Genomic DNA, 21951 nt, shown 5'->3' with positions numbered 1-21951 from the left:
TTTAGGTTGTAGCTTCATGAACAGGTAACCAGGCGAAAAGCAGTGAAGAGGTAGCAATATGGAAGGGAAGGGACATCTTACACTGTCTTTGCTGTCAGACAAACCATAACACAGAACTGCACACTCCATGACACTCCAAATTTTTAAGGTTTGATTTTTTGCTTCCATGTGGCAACACTTGATTACTGTTTGAGTTATTTTTATTTAATTTGAATTATTTTAAGAGACTGCAGGAAGTTTGGCTCTTAACACAGCTGTCTTTAATTAATACAATTTCATTTATAAACAGATACCAGTTTTTAATTTAAGCAACAAAATCTTACATATCCCTACTGTAGGTACTTACACTGTGTTTCCTAGTTTAGAACAGGTATAAACAAAGAGTTACAGTGAGATGTACACTTACAGAAACTTCTTCTCCTTCAAGAAGTTCTTCAACAACAACAGTTTCCCCAGCTGTGCCAAAAGTCTTATCCTACAGTAAAAAACCCACAAACCTCTCTTTAGTCCTGTTTCAATTATTTTAAAATACTCAAAATGCAACCAGAAAAAAAATTTTTAATACAGCAAGAAAAATGTAGCACAGTTTTGAGACTATTAATCCATTCTCCACCCTGGGTATGTCAGCAATGGTAAAATCTTTGCTCCTCTTTCCTGTTTATTTTTAAATAAATGCAGATTTTACACTTGAATATTTTTAGATTGCCGATGATATTCTTGACTTACTGAGCAATTCCTCATGCTCTACCTTCTGAAGTTTGCACCCATGATACTGAGAGTAATAGCAGTGACTGTCAAGTCTATAATCTGAACTTTTACTTTATAAGAAAGTGCAATTCTATAGAATAAATTGGAAGGGGGCAACATTTTCATATTCCGGTGCAATGTTTGAACACTGACTGCATATTTAGGCGATTGAGAACAACCAACCCACACTGACAAGGCCATTTTGTGGGTCTACAAGACTCTCTAACATACATTTTTCTTGTTCAAGACATTGGGCTGCATATTAAGACATATATTTGTCCAATAACCATATACACACACCAAAATGTGAGCGCAGACCCTATATTCTGACTCTTGAAATATAAAAGTGTTGGATAACATCTCCTATGTATCAGCATAGCTCACTGAATTGTTAGATGCTGCTGACACCAGCTGAGGGTCTGACCTGTATGGGTCTTATTTTCCAGCTCTATGTTTCTAACTGTTCAGACAAAATTGCTTCATTTTGCTTCTCTTCAGATTTTGATGGTCCTAATATATTTGTTGAATATCCTACCTAAAAATATACTTAACTTGAAATAATTCCACTGGAATTTTACTACACATTTAAGTGCTGTGTGACTGGAGTCCTAAAGTTGATGTTGCTTGGAGAGATCCAGCTCAATCACAGTGTTAATATCACAATATCACAGCACTGTAGTACCTGTTTGATTGCAGCAGTCTCAAATGGTTTAAAAAAAAAAGGGGGGGGAAAATCCATATGGAAATAAGCATGGGTTTTCATTTTTTCATTAAGTACAATTGTATTACAATTATATTTTAGCCTACAGTAACTATGCCTAGAAAGAGTACCCTGCCTCAAGCAACAAAAATGACAGAGCTTCATAGCTGTCCAAATAATGGGTTAAAGATCTGATTTCTTTTAGCCAAATCCCTCCTACATAAAGAATATCTTTGAGACTCTGAGGTGATTAACAACTTATTTTGTGTGAGAACTCCTCCAGTTAGCGCATCACATTTCTACTCACCTGCATGATTTCAGTAACAGCTTTGCAGGCTTCCTCCTTGTTTGAAGCCACAATTACTCCTTTGCCAGCTGCCAGGCCACTAGCTTTTACAACTAAAGCAGGGAAGTTTGCACTTCAGAGACAGAGAAGAGAGATTCAACCATAAACACTCTGTACTGCAGATATATTTTGTAAGAATTCTGAACATATCAATAGTTGAAAGATCAAAATACTTACCAGTTTTCAAAGCAACTGTTTTACTTTATTCAATAACACACAAATAAAAGCTAGGCTTCTCTTGTTATGCTATGCCTGTAAAGGATTTCTGCTTCCTGTTTTCACCCCACCACTGAATTTCATTACTGTTCTGAAAGGTTGCTTTCCTTTTAATAATTTATTGTTGTATCATTTTTGGGTCACCTGGGTTGTATTCTGATGACAGCAGATCATAATTTGCTGAGTAAGCCTCCAATGAAGAATTTATATTCAGAGAGGAAAGACACAAAGGTGGCAGAACATATGTCTATCAGACCGCAAGCTGGGTTTCCACAGTAGGCAATTTGAAAAAAATAAAAACTTGTCCTATATTCTCCTGTAAACTGAAAACTGAACTTTAGTTTAATTTAAGAGCAGTAAATAAGAACCGTTTAATTATCCGACTTACCGCAGTGTGATAGTGTCATAGTGTCATGTTGTATCATCCTTTAAGACCTTTACAGATGTTCTATCAAAGCCAAAAGTATTGACACATTCGTAATCCTCTGACTTTGTTTTGGATACCTAGCACACTGTACATGGCTGTAAAAAAAAATAATTCTAAAATCGCAAGAATTTTACCTGTTAATAAAGCTACATGCTGCTTTAGGATCAGTAAAAGATTTCCATCTCGCAGTTGGGATTTCATGTCGATCCAAAAAGGCTTTGGCAAAGCTCTTACTGGACTCCAGCTGAGCTGCCTCTGCTGTTGGACCAAAACACCTTACTCCAGCTGCTGTCAAGTCATCAACAATTCCTAAAAATGGCAACACAAAAAAATGTTATAAATCACCAGATGATTTATAGGAGTCATGTAGTCCAAGTCTACAGATGCACTGATTTGTTGGAACAAAGTATGTCAGGAATGACAAGCCACATATATCTACCCAGTGCCTATTTTACCAGATGGGCCTTAGAAGCACTTTTCACTATAATTAGGAGCAGGCAACCCTGCAATATCTGGGGCTAAGAAGATCTGCCACATTTGGTAAGAGATGAAAATCCCCTCTTGTTTTATTATAGTTTTTTAGGTAAAAAGTCAACATTATAGTCTTTTGTGAAGACGACAATTGCTGATCACGTAAAAGGTTAAAACAGAAAAATTACCAATGTTTATAAATGTTTTTTTTACCAAGTCCCAAATTATTATTATTTCAAAAAATGAAAACTCCATAGGAAAATCAAAACTCTAGTTAAGGTTCCTAAATGGAAACACTTTGATGCCTCTTTTACTAATCCTTAGCACTTAAAAAGAAACTGAACATTTAAGGATATTTTAACTGTTCCACTGCTCACACAAACACCTTCAGAAATTCATTTTCATCACAGCACAACCCTCAATTTCAGGGAAACTGCCATGGAGGATCTGTTTCCATTCCTACTGAAGTCACTCAGATGCTGTTGAGTGGCACGCAGAAGACAGGGACTAAAATTTACTTTTCTTCCTAAATTATAAAGGCTATGATTTTTAGCTTGCTTTCTCTTACCAGCAGCAAGAGGAACCTCTGGACCAACCACAACCAGCCTGATCTCCTGATCTCTGCAGAACTGGGCAAGGGCAGCATGATTGCTGACCGAAACAGCTGTCGAAGATACAAAAAGGCGATAAGACTGCATTCATTGCTATTGCATAGCACTTATTTATCACATAACACTGAAGCAGCATTTTCACCAGTCTCACATTCTTGAACGGCAGGTCACTGTGAATCTGGAAGCGTGAGGCACACACTAAAATATAGACTTACATATGAGGCTTGGACCAAAATACACCACCAAACCCATCAAGCGAGGGCTGTAGTTTGACATGTGCCGTCAACCTACCTTGCTCTTGAAGGTGAGAACAAATGTTTTGGGTTCCCCTACACTGTCATACACCAAACTGTTCTCACCTCTAGGAACATCCCATTTGCCATCACAAGAAGCATCGCACAAGTGAAAAAACCATTTTTTTTCATCCACTGTCCTCCCTGAATAGGGTCACCATGAAGATTTATGCATGTTCATGTCAGCATGGTGTAGGTGACAGCAACAAGTTGCTGGTGGTGGGACTGCAACCATTTTCTTTTCTTTTTTTCATAGACTCAGAATCATAGAATCATAGGTTGGAAAATACCTCTAAGATCATCAAGTCCAACCGTCAACCCAACACCATCATGACTGCTAAACCATGTCCCGAAGTGCCACATCTACACGTTTTCTGAACACCTCCAGGGATGGTGACTCCACCACTGCCCTGGGCAGCCTGTTCCAATGCCTGACCACTCTTTCAGTAAAGAAATTTTTCCTAATATCTAATCTAAACCTTCCCTGATGCAACTTGAGGCCATTGCCTCTCATCCTATCACTAGTTACCTGGGAGAAGAGACCAACACCTGCCTCATTGCAGCCTCCTTTCAGGCAGTTGTAGAGAGCAATAAGGTCCCCCATCAGCCTCCTCCAGACTAAGCAGCCCCAACTCCCTCAGCAGCTCCTCATAAGACTTGTTCTCTAGACCCCTCACCAGCCTTGTTGCCCTTCTTTGGACACGCTCCAGCACCTCAATGTCCTTCTTGTAGTGAGGGGCCCAAAACTGAACACAGCACTCCAGGTGTAGCCTCACCAGTGCCGAGTACAGGGGCACCATCACCTCCCTGCTCCTGCTGGCCACACTATTCCTGATAGAAGCCAGGATGCCGCTGGCCTTCTTGGCCACCTGGGCACGCTGCTGGCTCATGTTCAGCCGTCTGTTGACCACCACCCCAATGTCCTTTTCTGCCGTGCAGCTTTCCAGCCACTCCTCCCCAAACCTGTAGCATTGCATGGGGTTGTTGTGACCGAAGTGCAGGACCCAGCACTTGGCCTTGTTGAATCTCATACAGCTGGCCTTGGCCCATCGATCCAGCCTGTCCAGATCCCTCTGCAGAGCCTTCCTACCATCCAGCAGATTGACACTCCCAACTAGCTTGGTGTCATCTGCAATCTTACTGAGGGAGCACTCAATACCCTCATCCAGATCATTGATAAAGATGTTTTCTTCCTTTCTATAGTGCCAGCTAAAAATTGCCACACTAAACTGTGACCTCTCCGAAACAAAGGGGAATCTGAACACTTTTTCTTACATTAGGCTGCACTTAACCACGGCAGGTGCTGTAATGATGGATAAGGATATTTGGTCTTAGGTTTTTGGACCATTATCTTTCCATAAACAAACATTTACTATGATGATACCTGGAACACCAAAAACTGTGTAAACAAAAGAAAAAGCTTGCACGAAAGACAATACTGTCAAGCCTCATTTGCGTAAAGGCAATGTAATTCCACTGCTTTTATCAAGAATAAATAAAGCCAAGGTCTACAGAAGATGGGAACGCGAACCCGGAGAGAGCCAAAAAAGCAGCGAGCGTGGCCCAGTGTGGACTGGCCGCCCCTGTGGGGCACAAAGCCGGCAAAGGGAGCGTGGTACAGCACAGCACAGACTCTCCTTGCAGCTGGACTACTTTGTTTAAAGTTTTGTGTGTCACCTCCTGTTAGCGACCGTACTGTCAAGCACGCTGAGAGCCGATGGTCTCTTCCAGCTAGTTTCCAGGGAAGTGAAGAGAGAGATCAGACATGCGGTGATACAGCAGCTTCTTGCTGGACAGACACAATCTTGTGTCAGGGCCCACTGCACTGCTGCCATCCTGCATGAATAAATTCCCTGCTTCCACAAGAGAAGCAGTCATTTCGGCCAAAGAGATGGTGGCATAAAAGCAGCCATATGAAACCTACGTTACGGTTATAGATTTACTCTGTTTGGGTGGAGTGGGGCAAAAAAACAGATGGAGCACTAACAAAAATTACCTCCTTGATACCTATTTAGCAGTTAAATTATTTCGTTCCACCAACATTTGTAGATAAGGAGAAGCAAAGGCCTTTGACTTCCACATGCAATTTATGCCATTTGACTTCTGGCTCACAAGAGAGCAAAACGAAAAGCATAACACGCTTGGCTTGAAAGTACTGCTTAACATAAAGGTCAATATTGTCTTTCAGCCCCACAGGGCTGTTGTGAAAGCAGCTGGAGAACAGCAGAGCCCAACCAAAGACAGTGGGAGCTCTGGTGGGCCACTGAAGAGTGACGATCCCCTGTTCCCTGCGAGGTTGATCCATGAGAAGGGGAGCAGCGACAGGAAAGAGCCCACAAGGTGGTTGTGCTTTTCATCCCAAATTGTCTTGCCGTACGTCTGATCTACTAGTAATACGAACAGTGAATGTGGCGCAAGGTTTACATGATGTGGAAGTGTCCTAGTAACAAATGGAAAGGAACAAATCATATTGTTAATATGTAATTTTAACTTTCACCCCAAATATCATTTTCCTCAGAATGTAGACTAAAATGGGACATATCTGTAGCTGTGTTTCATTTCTCAAAAGGACAGCCAAACACTCCTTTCAAGCTAGACAGAGGGACCTTGGACCAAGATTTTCAAAGCTAGAGCTTAATGTTAAGAGTATAAATTACACTGAGAGCTAAAATGTTACGGAAGGAGGTGTCAGGATGCTGAAATCCATTCACAGAAATGCATATGGCTATCTCTGGATTCAGCAAGCCATTCTGTATGCTGCTGGCACCAAAACTGCCCTGTTAATCAAATATAAATTGAATGTAAAACTATATTTAGTCACTCAACCTAAATCTGTCTTTATTGTCAGAAACGATTACTGACTCAAATTAACCATGAAAAATGTTTTTTGACTTAGATACAGGCAGGTTTTGAAGGATTTAAGGTTATTTACAATTTTAAGCTCACCTTTATATGTTTCAGAAATCATCCGAGAAGCAGAGTTGCAAAGTTAATTAAAAGTAATCTCATGAACCATGAAAGGAGGATGAACTTTCAGAGACAAATCTTGATTATACCAAAAAAACAGAAACAATGGTAGCAATTTCACAGACATTGTTGACCAGGCTCTCACAATATAATAGGGCTCACATGCTTCTGTAAAGCTGTTTTCCATTTTCTCCCCTGAGTTAAAATCCAGACCTCAGCGGTAAAATGCCCGAGCAGATAAGACAAATTGTTTCCTTAAAAACCAAAGAAGTCAAACTGTTCACAAATTCTAGATTCTTCCCGTCTCCTGGTTTCTCTCCCAAAGCACGTGTGAGGCCACAGTCCAGAAAAAAAGATTTTAGTACACCTGGTAGGTTTCACGGACCTGGCTTGAGCATTATTACGCTCATGCTCAAATATTTTCCACTGTTCAGGGTGCAGTATTTTTAATAGAATAACAACGTGAAAGCAGAGTGCAGCAGCTTCTAAAAGACACTGCTTGCGAAAAAATACTGAAACTGACATTCTGCAGGCCACGCAGACTGGCATTGACTCCATTCAGCACAAGGGTGAAGATTTTTGTTTGAATTTCTGGGTTTAAAAGGAAACATGTGACTTTCCTATCAGGCTCTTCCTTGAGCCCTCTCCTCAGAGACCAAACAGAACAAAAACTACTTATGATACTGTGACTAGTCAAAGAAATTAAGGACAAAGTTACTTAAACAGCCTGTAATTAAGCATTCCAATGGAATTAAATACAATAATTACCTGCTGTACAAGCATCTGACAGGATTCATGTTTCCACATGAGATGGTAACAGAAAAAGATTTTACTCACATATAAATACGAATGCAGAAAACTAATGTATATAATTCATGTTCACATGCATACTATGCTAATTTTAATTCTGTATGTTCTCACGTATTTTGAAATGGAAACTTAAGTCGGTTGTGTAAAGTACCTAATTCAGGATCTGTTATATAAAGGACACAAGACAGGAATCTCTGAGTAATTACCCCTTGTTTTGTACTTATTCACTGTGTGCCTCCAGGCAAGCACCTTAGACCAGTATTTTTTTAAAACACAGCATGTAATTTTGGATGGTCAATTTGAAATACCTTATGCTTGATTTCTTAAAACTAGTAACTGTGAGTAGTTTCAATTACAGCCAGTCAGAGCTTAACTTCCTAAGCTAGAAGCTCAAAACAGGCAGGCAGTACTAAGAGAGAAATGTTTACCTTAAATTCTTAGGATCACTAAGACAAAGGAATTAGTATTTTTCTAAGGTTGAACAGTTCAGGTGAGAAAGTATTCTCATCAAAGGCTGTAGGGATCATAGGGCTTCAATGCCCTTCTAAGAATGCAGTAGTAAATTTAGTACTCAAAGCTCTGCAACCCTCCTAGAGGTGCTGGCATTTGCTGCAGGCACTTTTCAGCTGTTCACCAACCAGTTGCTGAACTGCAGCTCCTACCAGAAGAAACGATCACCCCTTTCCTGGGTGCTGGGAAGCGGGAACCACAGCAGCTATCCCGAGCTGTGTTCCCGGAGCAACGTGCATCAGACAGATGGAGTTTTGGCTGCATCCTCCTCTCCCAAACCTGAAGAATTCAGTATCACAACAGAGATCACGTAAAATGAGTGGTAGTTCCACAAGGTTTCACTCACACATTTTTTTTTTCTTAACTGCATCTATATGATCTATTTCACATGTCCAAAACCTTAAAAAATAGTAGTAGTAGTAATAATCATAATCCTTTCACAATAACAGCTGTGATTTCAGATCAATGAAAAGAACAACTTACTGGTTGAGTTATCAAATTTAAAAATTGTATTTTTTGGGGTTTTACCTGAATTGGAAATTTTTCCATTGTCAGCTGTTCCTGCATTTCCTGGAGCAACAAACACTTGTTTTACATGTGGGGACTGGGCCAATTTCCAGGCCAGCGCATGCTCTCTCCCTCCACTGCCAACCACAAGCACACGATCAGCCATTAGTCTGCGTAAAACCAGAACACAAGCAAAACAGCTGGAATTAGCAGCGTGAAGTTAGGCAAGCAAGAGCTTGACAGAGCACGCCTTTAAGTGCTGGGTGCAACGCAACTCACAACAGAGGTGAATGTCACTTTGTTTCAGGCAACAATATTTGTATAAGAGTTTTATTGGTTTAAAAAACAAAAAGAGCAAGATGTACATGAAAATGGATAACTGACTTAATCAGATGTGATATAAACTAAATGTCAGAAACTGAACGGCTCCAGAACACAGAAGTAACCTGCAGGGCAACCCATCCTGGCTTTCCTTTAGTCAGATTGGCAACTGCTCTAATTAATACAGAAGTCTGTGATATAGGAAAAACCCTTAGCAGTGACCGGGCTGTGATGTGTAGGCTACAGACATTCCTGGAGAAACCAACTGTGCAGAGGGCAAAGCCCTTCTCATGAACTAACTGTATGAACACAGGATTACAGTGTTAAGAGTCGAATGGGACCACTCGAGAGCTTTTAGAGGTAATATCTGAAAGAGCTCTAAATACTTTATGAAAAGGAAAGGTTAAGAGCAATGAGACAGGGAAATCAATTTCCAGCTCTGGCTTTCCTTAGGAGGGAACAACCAGGAGGTGAACAGCAGGGAAGACCGACTGGGTGTCGTTAACAAAGGAGAAGGTACTGCAGCACATCCACGCCTCTCTCCCATTCCACTGTGTTAGAAAAACACATTAACGCTCTCTTGGCCTGCGGAAAGTAGGTGTATGAATGAAGGCTGCACTTTCCTTACAATTTTAAACTGTCCGAGACCTTTTCAGCAGTTTGGAAACAAAACGGTCACAAAAATGAAACGAACTCTCTCAGTTTCACCCTCCCTATGCCATTATCTGTGTGTGTACACATAACTTACACATATTGGACTGATGTCAATATTACAATTTTTTCTTTGAGTAGCTTTGAAAGTCAGCCTGTGCTTTTTAAGACATATTTACTTCTATGCATATTCTCTACATATCTACTGATGTACGTCACTTCAGAATTGCTATCCTGACAATGATACCACACAGCTAGCAAGGGAACAGAAAAGTTCACTTACACTGAAAAAGCCCATCGGAATTCAGAAAATAGTAAATAAAGAAATAAAGTAAGTACATAACTTACAAAATAAGTACATATGTCTTTATCTGGAGTTCATTGAGAAGCAAAGGCTAGCCGCCTAAGCTGTTCAAAGAATAAACTGCTAGAGTCACATCAGTCCAACCATATATAAATTACACACACAAACGATGCCGCTGCACTAGTTAAGAGTTTTATCCACAGAAGTCAAACAGTCCCTGAAGCAGCTATTCAGCAGGGCAGAAAGCTAGCTGCTACAAATTGGCAGGTGGTCCTAAGTCCAAGTGCAGCACGCACTACTTGCAAAAAACTAATCTAAAAGCTTTAAACCTTAACATACGCAAAACAACAATCTAAATCTAAAAATATGGCTTAAGTATTTTAAGTAATGAGAATAAACAAAACCCGTTTTGTGCTGAAAATGGCACAATTTACTCAAATGGCTTTGCATGGCCAGCGAAGAGGTCTGATGCGTCCCTCTGCTGTATGAATCACCTCCCATTTATTATGAAGAGGAATGCAGCCCAGGTAAGAGTTTTAGCCAAAAGGAACAACCAGCCTGCCTGTTGTAATCCCGGTACACGTAGCAGGCAACCCTTGGTCGCTCCCTGTGCCTCTTCCATGAGGTAGCCGGTCACTGACCCGCGCTTGCCAATGTGTACAGTGCCTCCCACGGTGAACTTGGATAACAACCCCAGACACACGACACAGCTTGAATCCCCACAGGTGACAGCTCCATTTCCAAGAGCAGCAGAAAGTCAGATCTCCTTTGCGGTCCCCTCCTTTGCAGGAGGACAGGAGAGGATGACTAGCACAGAGCACATCTTAAACAACAGAGAAGAAAAGGAAAAAAAAAAACCCACAACAGATTTTTAAGAGAAAAGCAAAAAGACATGACAGAAAGCAGATTTTCAGCCAACTGATAAGGCAGGGGCATCACATCAGGCTCCCTCACGTCAGCTGCTACAGCTCGCCTTGAATAAAGCTGCTCCTTGGGCAATATGTGATGCGTATAGTGAGCCCGACTTCCAGATCCAAGCCCTCTGTAATAAGCTTTAGACAGGAAGAGCCCATACATGTTTTAGAACGTATTCCTATGCCATTTGCTAATGTATTTTAACCCATTAACGAATGAATGATTTGTTCAGAGAGCGATACTTTTAGACAAAGCATCCAGTCAGAATAAGGACAAAATAAACATGAATAGAAGCATAAAATACGGAAAGTTAACACTGAGTTGTTCACTATGAACTAAACATACTGGAGTTAAAATTTAATTGTAGTGTCAGGCTGGGGGAGACCAATAGCTTTCCAATCAACAGTGTCTGACCAAATATACGTGTTGCAAAGCTGCAGAGATGTTTTAATTACAAAACTCCAGGATTACTTACAACAAAAAAACCACACTCAGGTAAAAATTATCAGTTATGGTATACGTATTGGGGACACTGAGTTATGCTAAACCCCTTTTACATTACAATTCAAAGAAAAAAGAAAAGATAAAAGAATAAGGGACTGGCTACAACAAAGGGATGAATTAGATAAAGACAGTAACAGAATTAGATAAAGACAAAGAACATACTTACTCTACGCTACGTGCTGCGAGTCTGACTCAAGAGTTCAGATGGGCAAAGAGAAAGGAGATAAGCAGCCTCCAGTTAAAATGTAGCGCCCCTGTCCCAGTATTACTGCCCCACTGACGACACTGCGCAGCTAACCAATGAACAGGGAAGTCCAGCCATTCCAGCTGGGAAGAGGGGACAGAAACTTCCATATGTCTAGGAGTGAGGAGCAAAAACTCTGCAGAGCAGAAGCAGCACAGCCTGCTGTTTCTAAACATGCAACATAAATCCTGTCCCATTCCAGGTATTTTTTTGCAGTCAGAAACTACTGACTAATCAGATTGTAAATATTCTCTTTTTATCTAAAAATAAGGCTATGCATTGTCGCTACGCATAGTCTTACACATATCAACAGTATGAAAGAATAAGGTGCATGATGCACATTCAGTGCTCCCTTAAGCCTACTGGTTAGGGAGTAGGACAGGCTTGAAGATCCAGTGACATTGTTGCCAGCTCAAGTAACTCACCGTGCTGGCAACTCAGTCAAAGAAGCACTTCCTTTTTTCCCCTGACGTAACATACTCTAATACTACTCTCAGCTGAAAAAAACCTAGTAATACACAGCATCAGGTTTAATATGGGAGCAAATAAATAGAACAAACCATGCATCACATGTTCAAATAAAATGTAACCATTTTATAACAAAATGTGAGTAAAAAATCAGTCTCAGCTATTTGTTTTGAAACTCAATGTTATTTGTGCATCCCACAAGTGGTATCCTAGCAACTTTAATTGAGGAATGTAGCTTGAGAAGAACTTCTCGTGGCAAACCCAGTTTAGGAGGCTCAAATCTAACAGTGGCAGCCTTTCTCTTTCACACTGACATAGAAAGATGTCGTGTAGGCCCTCTGCTGCCCAGCAAAATCTTGCATTAAAAATGAAAATTCCAAGAGGCGACATTTCTTTTTATCTTGTCACTAATCCAGGAGTCAAAAATTGGTTCTCAAAAGACCAAAAGCCATTCACAAGGTAGATATTTATTCTGTGAGGATTACCCACATTGAGGTTTTTTGGAAGCAATACGTGAAATCCTTAGACTCCAAAACATGGTACATAATTACCTTCAGTGACCATTGTCTGCTATTGTAAAGAAGGAAGATATGCTTGTTTAAAAGACATTTTAAAATAAAGACAAGTGGCATTTCAAGCAAGGGTCTATTACTAGGTCACAGGAAAGCAGAAACAAGCTAATCACTCCGTGTATCCAAGAGGAGAGGACACAAAGACAGAACGAAGACAAGCTGATTTCCAGAGCCTGCCCCTGAGGTTGCCAGTCGTAAGTAAGTAGGGACCAGCATCAGTCTAGGGACCTTTATCCTCCGCAAAAGGCAGGGCTCACCAAGAAGCTGGGCAACTCTTCCACTACGTCGGGGCCTGCGGAGCAGAGAAAATCAAGTGAGGAAGGCAAGACGAACAGTATCTGATGGCTTTCTCCATCCTGGCTCCTCCACAAGGCACGGTGAGATTCCAAGTACTGGTAGAAGTGAAATGAGGCTACTAACTGCTGCTGCCCCTTTTCTGCTAACAAGCAAGTGACAGGAGCCATTCGCTCTTTCTCGAACTGGTCCTGTACACAGACTTGGGGGGTTAGACTCAGCTCCTTGGTTGCATTTATGAAGATAACTCTGTAAGAAAATGTTAACTCCTTAAGCAATTTCTTCCCACGTTCCAGTTTAATATCATGTGTGGTGCAAGTTATCTAGATATTTTATCTCACCTAGGTGGAATCTTGTAATAAGCCATTGCCTCATTACCTCACCCCTAACTAAAGCAACAAAAAGGTTCAATTAAAATAAGATCTATGCAATACAGCACAAACGGTAAAGGCTATGACTGGTGGCAGCTCACTGCTTCAGACAGTGTCTTTTTTTTTTTTTTTAAAAAGCTCCAGCACTCTTGGTTTTCTCTGTGCTCCTTGACAGAGAGACCTGGGTGGAATGTGTTTTGCTTTGGTAAGCCAAATACATCAAATCTTGAAAATCTGTGTGAAAAAAGGTGCCACAAAACAAAGTAGTTTAAAAAGATACTTTTTAGTGTCTTAGTTTCCACAAAATCCGAGCGGGTGGGGTGACAATGGCAACACATTTAAAATGTTGCACTGTGCAGCATCCAAAGTGCTTCAGCCCTTCCCTAACAGGTATTTGCTGCTCAAGCCGGCTTACACTCTGCTGTGAAAATTTACACATGCATTAATGCTGGACCCATTCATACACCTTGTTGTCACTGAAAGCAGACGTCATGAACCCAGACGCACTCTCCCTTTCCTTGTACTGGCTCTGTTGCTGACTTGAGCGTAATCCATCCACTGAGATTTCATAAAACTAACCTGAGCAGAGAAAACCCCACAATCCAAAACAGATTTCTGTAAGCTGAACTGGCTTGAAGTGCAATCAGCCAAGGTCTAGACACACGAACAGTGAATGGATGGGACAACTGAGCTGAGCAGAAGAATTTGAGGGCAAGACCTGCCTTTCAGGCTGCATCTATCCACTGCATCACTGCACACGTAACATCTAACCTTAGCTGCAGCCTACGTAAAAGCTGCAATACCTTATCTTCCCAACACTGGGAAACCCGATGCAGGCATTCAAGTTTCTTTACACAGAAGATACAGTCCTTGCCCAGAGCATCTCAACTCCTACCTTTCCTAGAGCTTAGGCTACAAAACGGCCCAGCAGTGACGGCGCTTACTGCAAACACAAAGGACTCAAGCCCAGCACCACTGAGAAGGTTCAAACCCACACCCTTCCAGTCCCTGGAGAAGAGCTCTTATCACTTGGCTTCGCACTGAAGGAGAAGGTTCACTCTTCCTCTTGAAGTTAGGCAGGAGAAGCAAAAGAAATTAAGACTCACAGGGGACAGGGAAAACACAAAACTCGGAAGGCTGTGCAATTTGGCTGCCACCCCATCGAGTGCAGCATTAGCTTCTAGCCCTACCAGTCAGGATCATTCATGCGTTTTTTTCATAGACCTGATATGGGATTAAAGAAATTGAAAGAACGGGTTGGAGAAGAAGTCAAAACCTAGAACTTCCTCCTCCCAACTCCAACAGCTAGGCTGCTGCCGTACTCCCCTCCGGGAGCCTGCCACCCTTTACTTGGCTCCCAAACTTGCCAGCAGCCAGGTCCCGTGGTCCTAAACCCCTCAGCCCGAACCCAGCTGTCCGTTTTCTGAATTAACACTCTAATCAGTAGGCTGAGTCACTTAAGAGTCTGCTGCACATTACGAGCACGCACAGATCTCGGTACACATGAGGTGAGCTCCGAGCTGGCCTTCTCAGTGAACCTCTGCCAACCGCTGGACCCCGTCCAAGCTCCGCGACGAACCGGAGGCTGAAATGCGTAAGCTGCAGGTTCACCGACTGGCGTTTCACAACCGGTTCGTGCTGCCCTTTGCCGGTGCAGCTCCCCATTGGTCCCACCAACTTCTCCACCTCCCATCTCCCCTTCCCTCTCCCACCTGTGTGTGCCAAGGGCGTGCAGTCCCTTCGAACAGGCAGTCAATAATGCTGGAAAACTAACACTACAACAGCCACCAACCCAGAAAAGTAAATACATATATACATATACACATACTTTTCTGCCAGTTTAGTGAGCTAAACTAACTCACTGAGGGATGAAGTGATCACCGCAGCCAGTACAAGGGAAGAGGCAGAAGGTGGCAGCCAGAGAGGGTGACAAGATGTCTTTTTTTGCTACGGCAAACTGCTCACCAGCCCAGCCGTCCTGCGCACTGCACCCTCGGATTGCCTTGATTTCTCGAGAGACCATAACAGAACCGGTAGCAAACGCTGCTTCCCAATTTACCTTCTCTCCCGACTGCTCGCTCCCGCCTCTTGCCCCAGCCTGTTAGTGGCCACAAGGCGAGTCGGACCAGAGAGTCACGTGAGGGCTGGCGAAGAGATCCATGTCTCCATATTTTTTTCCTACATGGATCAGTTTCCTGAGGGAATTCACCGTACCTAGCGTGCAGGCAGCTCTGCTGGAGCGATGCAAGGTGCAGAAACAAACAGCCTTGACACCTAAACAGGCAAAATGGCCAAAATACAACGGCGGAACTGCAAGTTTAGGCTAGCGCAGCATTAGGCTCATCCTGAAGAAAAACAGCACAGCCTTAGAGAACTTTTAACTTCCTCAGCTTTCAATACTGTAAAGAGTTGCCTAAAGAGTTCAGGAGCCTCCAGAATCAGGCAACAGTTACAGTTTTTAGTTACAGCTTTGGGTTTAAATAAGCTTCTTTTGCTCATGCATTTTATGTAGGACTAATTCCTGGCTCTCACCTGGCCTTATACTGTGGTGTATCAGACAGCTTTATAAAATAAAACAAAAAAAACCCAGGAAAAGTCATTATTATCATCTGTGTTTCATCCCTGCAGCAACCAGAGCACCACACTGCAGGCCTGAATCAGAGCTGAGAATAAAACGTATGTCTTTTGTGGCCTGAAGAGAGGATCTGCAAGGCAGGCGTCTTGCCTCCCGGTGGGATCCTCTGAACGGCTGGACTGCGTGTTTCCTAGGCAAAAAAACAGTACTGCAAGTTTCACTGCTAAAAATAAATGGACCTTAAAAGTTTTATCACCCTCCCCAAAGTACTAAATTTTGACATGCCGAACTCTATGTGGGAAGTTGGAAGTGCTCAGTATCTTCCACCACCAGAGCTTCAGCAGAAGCTACGAGGTGAGAATCAGAATGGATGAGGGGAGAGAAATGCCCTTTCTGTGTTTCCATTTCAGTTACACACACAACATAGTGAAATAAGGATTAACTCTGCTCATCAATTTGAGGTATCCACTAGACAGATTAAAAAAAAAGGGGGGCCAATGTTAAAGCTGGTCAGCCCCCAACTTTGCAAACAGCAGGGAAAGAATCAAAGTGAGCCAAAGTCCAAAACAAGGCAAGTCAGAAGTTTAATATTTAGTTTTAAGCAAATATTTCACCACTTGTTCAAAGCCAAGCAGAACGGCGGGGGGGGGGGGGGGGGGGGGAACCCCGCAGAAATAAAAGCCATGTAGGTTTTAAAATACATTGAACTGTAGTGCATTTAAAAACGCTACACACCAAGCTCCCCAGAAGTAAATCTGGGCAGGAGACACGCAGTTAAAGATATAAACGAATAAGCCGCTCGCAATCGGATCTCCGCAGGCCCCTCCACGGCCACGGGTGCGGGTCGGAGCGGGACCCGGGCTGAAGCAAAGCCGCCCGGGCTCTCCGGCGAGGCCCGTTCCCCGCGGGGACCTGGGTGCAGCGGGGCGCAGCAGCGGCCGGCGGCAAGGCGCCGCGCTGGGCCGCGCCGCGCCGCCATTTTAGGGCGCGGGCAGCGGGGAGCACATGGCCCCGCCGCCGCCGCGCTCCTCCCGGCCGCCGCCGCCGCCCAACAGCCCCGGCGGCGGGAGGCTGGCTGCGGGCAGCGACCCCGCGGCCGAGCGGCCCGCGGAGGGTGCCCTTCTCCGGAGCGAAAGAAAAACTTACTTTCCTTCAGGGGGGTTTTAAGGAGCGGGAAGGGACCCTCCGCCGCGCTGCCGAAAACTACAGTACCCAGGGGGCACCGCGACATGGCGGCGGGTCCGGCCGGGGGGGGGGCAGAGCGGGAAGGGAGGGAGGGAGGAAGGAGCGGAGGAAGGGCGAGCAATGTCTTAGGTTGGAGACTCGCTAATTGGCTTTTGCACGTAAATTCTTCAAGCCTAGGAATATCTCAGGCTCGGGGCGGCCGCTGCCTGCGGAGCGCGCTGAGCCGGGCCGGCACGGTGCCAGAGGCGGCCGAAAAATGTCTCCTGTACGTGGGTTTTACCTTGTCCAGGGAGTAGAGTATCTCTCCAGGGGGCAAAGGCCATAGTTTGTTAATTTGGCTGGACAGGGCTGTGCAAAGACTGATTCTGTTCCCATGTCCTCTCAGGGGGAGTGCTCCTATGTGTCTTTAAGTGCTGGGTAGAAGCAACTCCTTGGTTTGTATCGCACTGAACCAAATAGTATTGGGCAATGTTTAGTCCAATTTAGCATGAAAATTGTGCGACAATACTGTTGATGAAAACAGAGTTGATCCATAGTTTTACTTCTCTCCCCCCCCCCCCCCCCCCAAGAGCAATAATGTGAAAACCTCACTGTTCTTTGGAAATTTGCTTATGAAATACATAAATAGATATTGTTTGCACGTTTAAGCACACCTTTGACTCCTACTTTGAAAGGGAACAGTCATGTGAATAAATGCTCTAAGTAGTACTGACGATTGCAGCAGCACTGCTATTAGTGAAGTCCCGTAACACTGTGTTTACAAACTGAACGCTGGATGTATCAGCAACAGTCGCTGGGCTTGACCAGATGAAAGTAAAACACTTCATTTAATTAATCGGGAAACAACCTAACACCTAACTGAGTAGAAGTGTCTGGCTACAGGATTGCGGGTTTTTTACAGCCAGCAGAGACGGGAAGGGAGAGCAGGAATAGTTCTTTTGCTGTGGGGCTGTGGATCCTCATTTGCATGAGCAGTGACTTTTCTAGTTATCGCTTTGTCTGTGTTCATTTCTGAGGAGCCAGAGGGAAATATGCAGCCAGCACTAAAATCCTTCCCTGGCTTTTTTTGTACCTTTCTTCATGATTTTACTTGTGTAGATGGAGGCCTACACCAGTAGGGATATCAGTGTAGTTCAGCTACTCTGAACAAATTAACTGCGTTTGAAAAGGGTCCCGTTCCTGAGGGAGGGCAGGTCGGTTCCCCTGGGCTGGCGTCGGAGGTGCGATCCCTGCCTGGAACAGCTTTTCTGCCTGAAGCCCCTGACATGGGCCAAGTTACGCCAGTCGAACCTGCCGTTCTCCTGAGTACAGCTGGGTTTGGGTTGGGTTTTTGGAAGGGGTAAGTTAAGATTCTGTCGTGCTAAAAGCCCTTGCAGCTTTGTTGCTACAGCAAGGCCCCTACTATCAACCTTATACCTGTGTAGAGTATCACTACTTGTTTCTGGGTAAAGCATGCCTGGTCTAGACAGGGCCATTTGCATCACAGGAATCTAAATATGTCTGAAATTGAGTGAATTGTTTTCACTCTTTAGCTCACTGAACACCAGAAATTGGGTACCGTATTCTGTTGGTAAGTTCTAAAATAGATCAATGTTGGCATGGCACGAAAGGTACACGTTATTTGTAAAAGGGGCTCTTAAATGTAACTGCTTTCTACTACAAATGGGATAAATCGACTGTGACATAAAAGTAAGCAAATTGATCCAAGTATCAAATCCATTATTTTTTTCCGAAGTTAATGAGAAGGCAGACCGCCTCCCAGCAATACCCAGCTGCTTTCAAAGGGTCTTGCAAGTGACCATTAACCCACCCTGAACTGGAGGCTGACGCTGCAAATAAAAGACCCCAGCTGCAATTAAATGGTTTTACCTAGGTTTTGAGGTATTTCGAACTCATCTCAGGCCAACTAACCCTGCTAAGTTACTCCTTCATGGCACCAGAAGAAACCGCGTGGGGGGGAAGGGTCTTCCAGCAGTGGGGTTATTCGGTTTCGCAGGACGGGGGATGTATTTGTGCACACGTAGACTTGAGAACGGGGTTCGGGGCAGCGCGAAGGGGACCCCCAGGGCGGCCGGACTGGGGACAAACCGGTTTGGGTGCTCTCCGGCAGAAGACGTGGCTTCGCAAGTGGGCCGAGGCCGGGGCGCCGGTTTATCTCTCAGGTTTCATTTATTTATTCGCGGCGGCGGCGTTTTCCTCCTTTTCTTTCTTTGTTCCTTTAATTTCTCTCCCCCCCCCCCCAAGCGGCGGGGCTGCCCGCCGGCGCCGCCCGGCCCCGCAGACAGCCCCCGGAGCACATGTGCGTGTCGCAGCCGGGCTGCCCGCTCTCCCGGCGGAGGGAAGGGGGGGTGGAGGAAGAGGAGGAGGAGGAGGAGGGCGCCCTTCGCATGGAGCCGCTCGGTGAGTGAGGGCAGCCCAGCGCCGGTCCCTCCGATGCAGCCGCACCCGCGGGCGGGCGGGCCCCCCTGCTAGGCGCTGCGTGCGCGCGGAGCGGCGGAGGAGGCGCGGGGCTTGGCCCCGCTCCATGGAGACCAATGGCATCGCTCCCACCCACCCCCGCCGGCCCCGAGCCCGCCGGCACGCACGGCCGCACGCCTCAGCCCACCATGGCCCCGCCGCCGCCGCCGCCGCCGCTCCGGCCCTCCGAGAGGTGAGTGCCGGCCGACGGGATTCTCCGCCGAGGCCCAGGCGGCTCCGGGCACCGGCGGACGCCGGAGACGGCCGCGATGGCGACGGGGGAAGCGGGGGGGAAGGGTGGGTGGGTGTGCGGGGGGACGGGGACGGGACGGGGCCGCGGGGACCGGCGGCCGATCCCCCTTCTTTTCCTCCCCTACCCGGTCTCCCGGGGGCTCGGGCGCAGCTTTTCGGTGTACGGGACGCGAGAGGGGCCGAGTACGGCGGGAGGAGGGGGGGGGGTGTGTGTGTGTGAATGTCGGTGTGGGGGCAGAACGGCAGCTAACGGTTTCACCCGGGGGGGGGGGGGGGATCGGGGGGGGAGCAGGGCGGCCTGCTGGGGCTTTGCCGGTCGGGGGCGAGGGGGGCGACGGGGACGCTGAGCGCTCGTGGGCGCGCGGGGCCGGTGTGGCGGGGAGGGCGGGGGTGAGTGCAACAACATGGCGGCGCGCTCGTGCGGGGGGACCGGCGAACTTCTCCGCGAGACGAGACATTTCCCCCTCCCCCCCCCCCCTTTCCCGGAAGCCAGACGGGGCCTGCGCTCTATGGCTTCTGCTCGGCGCTAGAGCGGCCGTCCGGAGGCCCGGGCTGCTCTCCCCCCCCCCCCCCCCCCCGTTGCGTCATCCGTTAGAGGCCAGCCAATCGCGAGCGGGTATCTAGCGAGGACGTCACAAGGGCTCTCGGCCTCGCCGCGGTGCCTTGTGGGATATTGGAGGCCTCGCGTCTCGGCAGGAAGGAAAGCGGAGCGCGGTTGGAGGGGGGGGGAGCGGGCGCCCGGTGCCGTACGGCTGTCATGGCGACTAATATCGAGGAGATCTTTCGGTCCTTTGTGGTTAGCAAATTCCGGGAGATCCAGGAAGAGCAGCAGCAGCACGGCGGGTAACGAGCCTGCCCGGGGCGGCGGGGGAGGCGGCCGGGGCCTAGCGCGCTGGCGGGGGGGGGGGCGGCGGGCGGGAAGTGCGTGGGCCCCGCGGCGGGACGGAGGGAGGCGGGCCGCGGCCTAGGGCTGTGGCGGGGCGTTACGGCGTCAACATGGCGGGGCCCGGGGGCTTGCGCCCTTGCGAGCGCCTTGAGCGAAAATGCGGCGCGGCGCGGGGGGGGGGACGACGGGGGGGGGACGACGGGGGGGGGGGGGGGTGGCGGTCGGACGCACGCATTGTCTCCAGGCGAACGCGCACCCGTTTTCGCTCAGAAGTTTACTAACCTTACGATATTTGAGCTTGCCTGATTTTTCTCAGCCTTATCTCGCGCAGTAAGCAAAACCTGCTGGAGAAGAGTGGGTGATGGGTGCTTATTTTGAGGGGGTGGGGGGGTGGGGGGGGGCTGTAGCCCAATTTTTAGGTGAAACATGGGGGCTGTAGCTCGTTCGAGAACATGTTTTTCCTCTTGCACCTAATACTCAGTCCTCACAAGGTGTTCTGTTGTGGATAAATGAAAGTTAAAGATAGATGTTTCGTTGAAAGCATGGCTTCTTCAGGAGACTAAAATACTGTTTTGAAGGGATGAGTACAATAAATGCATATGATTAAAAAAAAAAGTCAAAAAGGCTCAAGGTTGCCTGTATTATGTTGATTTTTTTTTTTTTTTTCCCCTCCTCCCGGTTAGTGGCAGGGTAGAAGGCCAGCCCAATGGTGACACAATCCCAGCTGAGCAAGCCAACCCTTCAGATGACACTGTTGCTGGTGCTGGGAGTCGTCAGAATGATCAGATAGTGCAGAAAATAGAGGAAGTGCTCTCTGGAGCCCTTGATACAGAGCTGCAGTGCAAATCAGGTAAATGAAAACACATTTAGCAAGTGTCTTCCTGTTTAAGAAGGTTGTCATAGTGCTTAAAATTGGATCAGTTTTACAGGGATGAAAAAGTAATTTTTGGTACTGCTCCTCTCGCCAAACTTTATCTGGCAAGTTGTGTGTTTATTGTAATATTTGTTAAGTTTTTTTTGTCTACTGTGATGTACAACTGTAGATGGACAGAAGAATACATAATTTAAAAATGGAAGTTGGGTATTTTATGAAAGCATTACTTACTATGCAGAAAAAGTTTTTTTTCTTTTCTCTGCATTACAGCAGTGCTGTACGTATGAATAATATCCATAGATGTATATAATTGTGCTCTTATTTTGTATGTGCCTACTTCAGGGTTTCAATGAGCAGTTCTTACTAACAAAGGTGGTGCTGATGGATAGGAGCATTGTTTGTTGTGTTGTTTTGGGTTGGTTTGCAAGAGTATTTCTGAAAATCATTTATTAGAATTCACAACTACAGTTAAC

General features: G+C 45.8%; 2 protein-coding genes across 5 annotated transcripts in view; one reads left to right on the top strand and one right to left on the bottom strand.

Annotated features, from left to right (window-relative positions):
- Positions 1–16989, bottom strand: part of GART (phosphoribosylglycinamide formyltransferase, phosphoribosylglycinamide synthetase, phosphoribosylaminoimidazole synthetase) — a 41455-nt gene extending 24466 nt beyond the window's left edge. Inside the window, exons 1-6 of one of the 2 annotated variants that reach the window (XM_075432560.1) lie at positions 16971–16989; positions 8627–8775; positions 3476–3571; positions 2571–2745; positions 1755–1866; positions 407–475 (exon numbers count right to left, since the gene is read on the bottom strand). In XM_075432560.1, the coding sequence (XP_075288675.1) occupies positions 407–475; positions 1755–1866; positions 2571–2745; positions 3476–3571; positions 8627–8771 (597 nt within the window). In that variant the 5' untranslated portion in view covers positions 8772–8775; positions 16971–16989. Of the gene's footprint in view, positions 1–406; positions 476–1754; positions 1867–2570; positions 2746–3475; positions 3572–8626; positions 8776–11466; positions 11562–16970 lie in introns of those variants that run through there. The other variant, XM_075432552.1, reaches the window with a different exon arrangement.
- A 2395-nt stretch (positions 16990–19384) lies between these two features.
- Positions 19385–21951, top strand: part of SON (SON DNA and RNA binding protein) — a 41599-nt gene continuing 39032 nt past the window's right edge. The window contains exons 1-2 of one of the 3 annotated variants that reach the window (XM_075432538.1): positions 19385–19659; positions 21288–21454. In XM_075432538.1, the coding sequence (XP_075288653.1) occupies positions 19544–19659; positions 21288–21454 (283 nt within the window). In that variant the 5' untranslated portion in view covers positions 19385–19543. Of the gene's footprint in view, positions 19660–20400; positions 20562–21287; positions 21455–21951 lie in introns of those variants that run through there. The other 2 variants (XM_009933384.2, XM_075432530.1) reach the window with 2 other exon arrangements.

Source organism: Opisthocomus hoazin, chromosome 1, assembly GCF_030867145.1.
Source record: "Opisthocomus hoazin isolate bOpiHoa1 chromosome 1, bOpiHoa1.hap1, whole genome shotgun sequence".
Taxonomy (NCBI): domain Eukaryota; kingdom Metazoa; phylum Chordata; class Aves; order Opisthocomiformes; family Opisthocomidae; genus Opisthocomus; species Opisthocomus hoazin.
This window is presented reverse-complemented; position numbering and strand designations above follow the sequence as displayed.